Here is a 9722-nt window from a genome sequence, read left to right as displayed (position 1 = left end):
CTCATTTTCAGAGGTCAAAAAATCTCTTGGATGGCCGGTGACCCCCAAATTTTATTTCAATTTTATAAAATAGAGACATCCAGCTATACAGTATGAAAAAATGAGCCACTTCTGTCATTTGTTTTGCTCTGAAAATTCGATCAAAGAGATTTTATGTCTGTTTTTCCTATATTTAGCCTATTTGCACTCATTTTCAGAGCTCAAAAAATCTCTTGGGTGGCCGGTGACCCCCAAATTTTATTTCAATTTTATACAATAGAGACATCAAGCTATACAGTATGAAAAAATGATCCACTTCTGTCGTTTATTTTGCTCTGAAAATTCAATCAAAGAGATTTTATGTCTGTTTTTCCTACATTTAGCCTATTTGCACTCATTTTCAGAGGTCAAAAAATCTCTTGGATGGCCGGTGACCCCCAAATTTTATTTCAATTTTATAAAAAAGAGACGTCAAGCTATACAGTATGAAAAAATTAGCCACTTCTGTCATTTATTTTGCTCTGAAATTTCAATCAAAGTGTATTTGTGTCCATTTTCCCTATAATTTCCTATAACCTATTTGCACTCATTTTCAAAGGTGAAAATATCTCTTAGATGGCCGGTGACCCCCAATTTTTTTTGCATTTTTTCATTTACAATACTTCAAAGTTAAATTTCACAAAGTATAAGAAAATTCTGTCGATTTTTTTCTATACCCCTGAACTACCTTAATATATAGCAAATATTGAACGATAATTATTCTTTTCTTTCAAAATCGAAAGAGAGGCCTCCTCGCTCTCATTGAATTAAACTTTATGATTTGATATATCAAAGATTAATTCAATCGAATTAAAATTAAATCTCTCACTTGCTCATTTTTTTTTAATGCTTGGTCGCTGCGTTGGAGCTACCAAGCATTAAAAAAATGAGCGAGTGAGAGATTTAATTTTAATTAGTTTGAGATTAATTGAAGGTTGATTTTACTGATATTGTAGTATGAATGAAGTAATACCCAAAATTCAAAAGTAGTCCAAATTTAAATAATTCCTCGATTTTACTAATTGTGCCAGACCATAACATTGAGAAAGGAAATGGGGAATGTGTCAAAGCGATAACAATCCGACCATAGAGCAGTCAACAGCCGAAGGCCACCAATGGGTCTTCAATGTAGCAAAACAACTCCCGTCCTTCAGCTGGTCACTTAAAAAAATGTATACTAGTACATTGACAATGAACGTCATACTAAATTCCGAATTATACACAAGAAACAGAAACTAAAATTCAAAATCATACAAGAATCTTTGAATACATCTCCTCTAGTTGCATATTAAAACGACAATTCATATCTTTCAAACGTTCATAGTCAAAATCGAATTCGTTGCAATAAATATCTACTCGGTTTATCACAACAATTTTTTATGATAAATTGATATACATCTCTGTGTTCTGCAAGAATTTATGTATTTATAAACGTTACTAATTACTTATTGGCCATATAAATGTCACTTGATATACAATGTATATATTTTCTTTTAATTCAGCATAGACAATTATTTGTTTTAATTTATTGAAAATATGCGTCATCAAAATAGTTTGTATAATTTACTGATTCAGAATCCTGCACCTTTACAGTTTGTTTTTTGTTTAATGAAATATCCAACAAAGTTTGCGTTTTTGACTATTTTTACGCAAATGACAAATAAATAAAAATAACAATAAACAAATCTAAAACTACAACCAACTAATAGCTTTCGGTTACTTAACGGCAATAATATGGTCATCGGCTTTTATTTACTGTAGGTGTTCCCAGATATACGGGAAAAGAACTAAAAAACAACTATATAAATGTAAGTTGCAATTCATATACAATGAAGTATTTCAATTTTTGATACGATAAGAGTATTTGTCTCTTGCATAGATTTTAGAGCAAATATAGGGAACTTTTTCTTACATTAGTGGCCCCAGCATTTTCAGCTAAATAATGAGCTTTGCCACAATTTTTCTCCTAAAATGTCCTGTAATGAGTCAGGAAAATGGCTGTTTTTATCTTATAGTTAGTTTCTGTGTATGTTGCATTTTTAATTTTTTTTATTGCACTTCAGTGTTTCTGTTGTTTCGTTATTTTCATCTTATAGTTAATTGGTTTCCCTCGGTTTTATATCTGGGCGTCACTGTGAGTCTTGTGTGGACGAGGCGCGTTTTTTGGCATATTGAATTTTAAACCTGATGCCTTTTGTTATCTGTTAATCATGTGTATCTTTGTCTAATACGTTCCCCTATTTATTTGTATTGTAGTCCTGTAATATTATGTTGTCATTTTAATGTTATATTTAACATTGCCATTAAAGTGCGAGGTTTGGCATGCCACCAAACCAGGTTCAACCCTCAATTTTTATCTTTAAACATGTCCTGTACCATGTCAGGAAAATGGCCATTGTTATATTACAGTTCGTTTCTGTGTGTGTAACATTTTTACGTTGTGTTTCCGTTGTGTCGTTTGTTTTCTCATATATTTGAGTGTGAATTCACATTACTATAAGACGTGTTACGGTACTTTTCTATCCCAAATTCATGTATTTGGTTTTGATGTTATATTTGTTAGTCTCATCGGATTTTGTCTAATGCTTAGTCCGTTTCTGTGTGTGTTACATTTTAATGTTGTGTCGTTCCTTATATTTAATGCGTTTCCCTCTGTTTTAGTTTGTTACCCCAATTTTGTTTTTGTCCATAGATTTACGAGTTTTGAACAGCGGTATACTACTGTTGCCTTTATTTAGTTTGTAACACGGATTTGTGTGTTTCTCTCAATCGAGTTATGACTTCTGAACAGCGGTTTACTACTGGTGCCTTCATTTGCCTCCCTGAATAATCAGTTGTATGTTCTCTAGACCCTAAAAGTAAAATAAAACATTTTGAGCATCAAAAGTATAAGATAGTCACTGCATCGATAATAGATTAATGTGTTTGATAGTTTGGAGCTTTTGATTTTACTATTTGATTAGAGACTTTCTGTTTTTAATTTTTCTCAGGAGTTCAATATTTTGCTATTTTACTTTGAATACATATACTGTTACAAATAAAAATAACAATAAATAAAAACAAACAAACTTTTCAACTTGATGCATGGACAACAAATACATGTGTACAATAGGTCTTGATTATGAACCGACTTATAATGAAAGGACGGTTCGAGTGACATACTATATTATAAGTATTTTTATATCTGATCAAAGTCCTTTAAATGTTATACAGTACTTTTGTACCTACCTACTTTTGTAGTTAAAAATCTTAAGTCACAATTTCCAGGAAGTATATAGGTGTGATTTGTTTATACTACAGTATGTTTAAGGTAGGCAATTTTTTATTAGATATAGATAATCCCTTTTGTATCTTGATACAATATCGTAACTTGAAAGTCAACAAATCATTCTACAAACATAAAACAATTATTTTCTTCCGTCTATAATTGCGTGTTTGCTAGAAGGTTATATTCTTCTTTTTTGCATGTCATTTGATATTGCTATCATTAATTCTAAAACACTGTTTAGGTTATTGCATCTATTTTAAATATATACATACCTAAAAGCACTTGCTTGTTAACACTAAATTAAATGACTCTTGACCTATTTTTGTAGTTATAGTTTTTCTTGGAAAGCTCTCTGATAAACAATTTTTAAGAAAATTTATTTTAATCAGCTGGTCATGTTTATGTTCTATTGACATCCATACCACAGTAATACACGTAATGTATCATACTTAAAGTAATTAATGGCATCGTCTTTTTAAAAACATTTCTATAATTTGTACTGAAATGCTAGGTTGTATATAAAAACAACTATTAAGAAAGAGGTACATCGGAATGCTTGGTACTTCAAATGCAGTACAAACTGTTTCCAAGGGTACGGCTAAATCGTCATGGTCAAGGTCAACCTAAGGGTTTCCGGAAAGGGACACGCAACGGGAAGCTATTCCGGGTAAACATAATATACTTGTTATTTCAATCCTGGTGTCTATGATGAGTTTATTATTTCCTTCCATGTTACTTGAAATGTTACACATTAGATTTTCCCGTAAAAAATCTTATCCTAATTTTCCGAGATCTCCTCAAGAAATTTGACTAAGAAAGCTGATGTACGGCACACCAGAGAGATCTAGTAAGAAAACGAACACTTTCATATCTATCGTATTTGGGGTCTTTCCATAAGTTGGATTATTACATACCAAAGGGGGAAACTAAAAACTACCAAGCATTTTAAATAGTGTTAAGTATATTCAAAAGTCTAAGACTTCCTTTGAAATAAACATCTGTGTTTTACAGTTTCGGGTTTCCCCCACAAGAGAACAAAACACTTATTTCTGGGTTAAAAAACATCACATGAAAAGTTAAATGTTATCATACTTTTATCATGATTCAAACACTCATATTAATTTAAATGTAATGTTTTGTCACCCTTACTTATTTCAAAAACGGTTAAAATTTTAGGTCCAGCTGAGATCCAAAAAATCCTCGTCATGATCCAATGAATAAATCTGCTTCCTGAAATTACCCTTACATTGGTTAAACGCTAAAATTCCTGTATTTTTGTGAATGGAACTATTGTTATAAATGACAGATTAATGCGCATCTGGTGCAAGAAAATTGGTACCGTTAATTTAATTCCATGTGACTATAGTATTTAATGTAACAAAGATTGACATCATGTATAAACAAATATCAAAAACCAGCATTCAATGGGGACCACTAGGTTTCCACTTTGCCATTAAAGGGGTTAGGTGCAATTAATTGTGGATTACAATAAATCTGTTTGGTATAATTTGATGAACAATATGACTATTATGTATAACGACGGAACTCGCTTTTAAGGCAAAACCTAGATCATATTCAAGGTGCTTGTGCTGAACTATGTGTGGTTTTCATATAACTATAATCAAAGATCGGAAGATCAATCACACGAATTTTGTATTCCTCTGGTGTATATCAAATATATAAACTGCATTTTATTGCTCGTACTGATATGTTATTATACAATGAAAAGTATTTTTTTTTACCTACAATCATTTTTTATAATTGTTACTTCTGTTGTTTGCCTAAATACTAGTGGTACATATTTCATGCCTATACAGGACTGTACAAATTAAATAAAACACATACATAAGGCAAAGTTTGTAATGGTTCATAAAATGCGGGTTTTAATTTCAACTTCAAAAAAGTATTCTTTTTGGAGGGAAAACACAACACCCCTTGCATTGGATCAATTCGAACGTATCAAAGAGTGTTTCAAGCATACTCTCTTCCAACACTGGGCAACGTTTAGATCGTTCTTATTCCAGCTTGATATCTGTGTATTTTTATATGCTTCAAAACGAAACTGTCCGTTTTTTGATTTATGAATTTCGAACAGCGGTATACTTCAGTTGTCTTAATTTTAGACATCGATTTGTCAGCTTTTACCTGTAAGTATATGTAAATGGGTATATTTAAAATAAAAATCAGTGATTTCACAAGCAAAACAATCTAATTGGTTAGTTTAAACATAGTTATTTAAACTGGATCGGAAAACAAGTTTTGCAACTTATATTAATCCCTTTTACACTTTGTGGGGAAATTGGGGACCTATTATTATATTTGTTAGCTTTATGAATTATAATACAATGCAAACCTTTTAATACCACCATCTAAATCATATCAGATTCGGACTAAACATGTAGGTGTTTCCAATACAAGCTCCAATTAGACTTGAAATAACTAGTTCAAATAAAACATGATTCAGAGATTTACTGACCGAAAACAATTGACAAACTCTGAAACAGACATTAGTGGATAAATTAATAAGTACATATATATTCTTTGTTTCAAAAGGATAACCCATTATACAAAGCTTGTTTAAAATGTATTTTAAGGGATACAACATTAAGGAAATCAAGACTACATTATGTGCACAAATAAGTGCATGTTTATGTTGTCATTTACAGAAAATGCTTAAAAAATAAACAAAATATTCAAAGGCCACTACTTGAAAAGAAGTTATAACATTATTCCTTCAAATAATTTGCCATTTATACCTTTTTGAAAGCTGTTTATTCCTGTTATAGCACAATAGAACTATAATGTTTTCTTCATAAAACCTGGTTATAGATCTATTTTATTTCAATGGAACGGAGGTAGTGGATGAGAGATACATGTTTGTTAGTGAAATGTTAAAATTCATGGTACAATTTCATTGCTGCAGTATTAGTTTACAGAAAGGTCCCCCGTGTGATCAGACGTGATCTGGAAAGTCTGCCTACTTCCCCTGTATTCGGTTCGAATTATGCCATAATCTTTTACAGAGTTGTTCATGTTTTTTTGTTGCATTATGCTTGTTTTGAAATATTTTAGTCTGATGAGCGGTCAAATCCATAGATGTATTTGGAATATTATTGCACGTATCACATGGAAATTGGAGAGGTCTGGTTTTTTTTTAAGGAATAAATTATCAGTCTCTCGAAACTTTTATACTTATGTAAAAATTGGACCACTTGATTCTCGGAAAAAAGGTTATTATTTTTATCTACAAGTTTATATTTACATGTCCTTCAAAACATAAGGGAAACTCCGCCTTAATGATCAGAACTGGAAGGGAAGTAAATGTGCACTGAATATAATTTGAGCGAAATTAACTTGTAATTAACCTGTATATTCCACCTGCAACATCATTAAAAAATATCCACTAATAGCCGCGAATAAAATAGTCAATTGTGTCTCTTCATGCAAGTATCACATTACATAGAGAATTTACCTTGTGAGGTTTTTATGATCAGATTATAAATTCTGTAAAATAATAATACATTAATCGATAAAACAAATGCTTTGATGAAAAGGAAGCTGTTAAAACTAATTTCCCTGTTTGTATCAATAGGTCTTTCTCGGAAGTAATCGGAAGTATCAATTCATGTCAGCTGCATGGTGGACTGCTTGATGAAGGTAATTAAATTTTAATATATACATTCATATATATTTGATAAAGCATCATTGTATTTATTGTATGATGAAATCATTTCATACCAAAAAGTTATTTTTGGAGAAAAAAAATATATATGTGCATGTATTATTTAACTATTATTTGGAACGGAACTTGAGGCTACAAGGAGATAGAATCAATCACTTATCCATCGCAAATATTTACTTATCATGAATGAAAAAGGTTTCTTTCTTACCAAATTTATTTTCAAATGAATTACTAATTGTAATATACGTTTTATGTTATTTACCCAACAAGTCCACCTGCGAATATACAGGACAATATATGGATATCATCTAATATCCACTCAGGTCTTTACCTCAAAAACGAAACTTCTGAAAGCTGTGAATTATGTTTACCAAAATTTAAGTGTAAAAAAAATGGCGATGCTTCCTCTGGTATATTTCGTCCCTTTTTCTTAACAAGCAACAAGAGGTTCATATATAAATAGCAAACCGGAGATTTTCTTTAATTTATTTGTTTCATTGTTAAAGCAATCAAGTGCCATAACTCTAGAAAAGGAAAAGTCAAAATGGCCTCCATGTTGTCATATTAAAATTAAAAATCATGGGTTAAATGGTTCTCAATTTATTGAACAGAAAATACACGAACTGCCATGTCTCAATCAAGACCATACTATAACCACTGAACGGCATATGTAGAAATCGGCAATTGATCGCTTTGTGATCAGTTATAGCATTTGGAAATTTATATATATATTCAGTTACTGGTTTCAAATTATTGTACCAAAAAGATATAACATACCATTTCCAAAATTAATCAAAACATAAAACTCGTGAAAAGCAATAGTGAAACACGTCGATAATGAACTTGATATCTTTATTGTTATCCGTAGTCTTGGTAAAACGGTTCTAAATGTATTGCTAAGAAACAGCTGGAGCCGCCGTACTACCCAATATACCCGATGTTACGTTCTCTGTTATTGAGCCCCAACAGAGATGACGTTAGTTGCTATAACTGAATGTGCTGACCAATGTTACCAATGTTTTCATTTATTTTTGACTCTTTAAAAGAACTAGACAAACGCTTTTTTCAATGAATAATGGCGTGGTATTTTCAAATTGGAACAATTTCACGAAAAACATTTTGACCAGACGTTTATGATGTGAAGTATATCCATTTTTTATGCCAGTCTTTCAGATTTAAGGAAGTACTTAACCCAATGAATTTAATAATAAATAATAAAAGAGGAACGAAAGATATCAGAGGGAGAGTCAAACTCATAGATAAAAAAAAAACTGACAACGCCATGGCTAACAATAAAAAGACAGACAGACAAATAATAGTATATAAGACACAACATAGAAAACTTAGGACTAAGCAACACGAACTCCACCATAAACTGGAGTTGATCTGAGGTGCTCGGGAAAAGGTTGTTTCCAATTTCAATTATTTGAAGGATATAAGTGTGTTAATATCCAGGAAATATTTATTAATTCTATTAGCACGTATATAAAAATAGATTATTTTAATGTTGAATTCAAGTATTTTTATAACTATAAATGATTTGTGTCACCATCAGTACCAAATGTTAAAATATGATATGGCTGATCTATAATTAATCAGACATATTTTCTGTCATGAAAACGACACTTTTACGAAAAAGATCGATACAGTTTGAAGTATAACGTTTCCGCCTCCATTGTGCGTCCGTTTGATTTGTATTTCCGAATGATCTGATTCATTTCCTTCGAAAAGACAAAAGAAGAGATCCTCTTTACACGATAGTTTTTCCTTTTAGTAGTATTGATCGATTTTAATAAAAAAATATGTATAGGTAAAAGATTTGTATAATTAATTATTCATCGTTTTTTAAAAGGAAAATTTTGTTAGAATGATAAAGAGACTTGATCGCACAATTAGAGAAACACTTATATACATGATAATTATGAAATATTTATAAAATTCATAAAACTATATGAAGGAAATAGCAGACACTTATTCACGTGTCATTAGAATTAGCTGTATCCACTTACTTGTGAATTTAACATTACTATTTTTCCTTGGTAAATCATGAAAGTTTCGATTTGCCTTAAAGGAATATTGACCCGATAAATCCATTTGTTTTTCTATTTTTAAACAATCTAACACATTAGATTTAGTTTTAGAATAAAACCTATATTTTCCAAACGGATTAAACTGTCTTTTGTATAATGCATAGGCGGGAAATCGTGCAGTTTTCGAAACCCCTGAAACGGTTTACCAATCAGCCATATTGAATGCCCTGAAGCAGATGTGTTGCTTACAACACCTAGAAAGAAACGCTACAGCTTTAAAATTGCCACTTGTTTGAATGGTTACCGTGACACGTTTGACAATAAGCTGTATAATATTCATACAGTGCATATATACACTTGGCTTATATGAGTTATCGGGAGTTTTCGCAGAATTTGTTTTATAATTTTCTTGTATTGCTTTGTCCAAATTTTTGCCATTAGGTAGCAACACTTCTAAACCATAAAGCATTCCTGGAAAGCATATATTTGTAGAAGGCTAACAGAGGTTATAGGATCCAGTCCATTTTCTCCGTAAAGTCCTTGATGCAGTAGGCTATTCAGTGTTCTCCTGGCTTTTTTCAAGTTCTCTTCGATGGTACTTGCAGTTGTACTTCAACTATCTCTTCGAATTCCAATGTGAGATGTTTTATTTACTACAGTCATATGTTTATCCCTCATAAACCGTTCTTCTTCCTCATGTGTAACTTTCTTACTTGTAAGTACT

At 31.2% G+C, this 9722-nt stretch overlaps 1 protein-coding gene and 1 long non-coding RNA gene across 7 annotated transcripts in view; one reads left to right on the top strand and one right to left on the bottom strand.

Annotated features, from left to right (window-relative positions):
• Window positions 1-1397: 1397 nt before the first annotated feature.
• LOC134685542 (uncharacterized) overlaps window positions 1398-9722 on the bottom strand; it is a 42413-nt gene continuing 34088 nt past the window's right edge. The window contains exon 4 of the long non-coding RNA XR_010101309.1: window positions 1398-2870. This is a non-coding gene — a long non-coding RNA (uncharacterized LOC134685542). The remainder of the gene's footprint in view (window positions 2871-9722) is intronic.
• LOC134685540 (transcription factor ETV6-like) overlaps window positions 3215-9722 on the top strand; it is a 73259-nt gene continuing 66751 nt past the window's right edge. For 2 of the 6 annotated variants that reach the window (XM_063545308.1, XM_063545307.1), the window contains exons 1-2: window positions 3215-3328; window positions 6879-6943. In XM_063545308.1, the coding sequence (XP_063401378.1) occupies window positions 6923-6943 (21 nt within the window). In that variant the 5' untranslated portion in view covers window positions 3215-3328; window positions 6879-6922. Of the gene's footprint in view, window positions 3329-3938; window positions 3954-6878; window positions 6944-9722 lie in introns of those variants that run through there. The other 4 variants (XM_063545313.1, XM_063545310.1, XM_063545311.1 and 1 more) reach the window with 3 other exon arrangements.

Source organism: Mytilus trossulus, chromosome 9 (genome assembly GCF_036588685.1).
Source record: "Mytilus trossulus isolate FHL-02 chromosome 9, PNRI_Mtr1.1.1.hap1, whole genome shotgun sequence".
NCBI lineage: Eukaryota > Metazoa > Mollusca > Bivalvia > Mytilida > Mytilidae > Mytilus > Mytilus trossulus.
The sequence above is the reverse complement of the archived record's forward strand: the minus strand, read 5'-3'. Positions and strand labels throughout refer to the sequence as shown.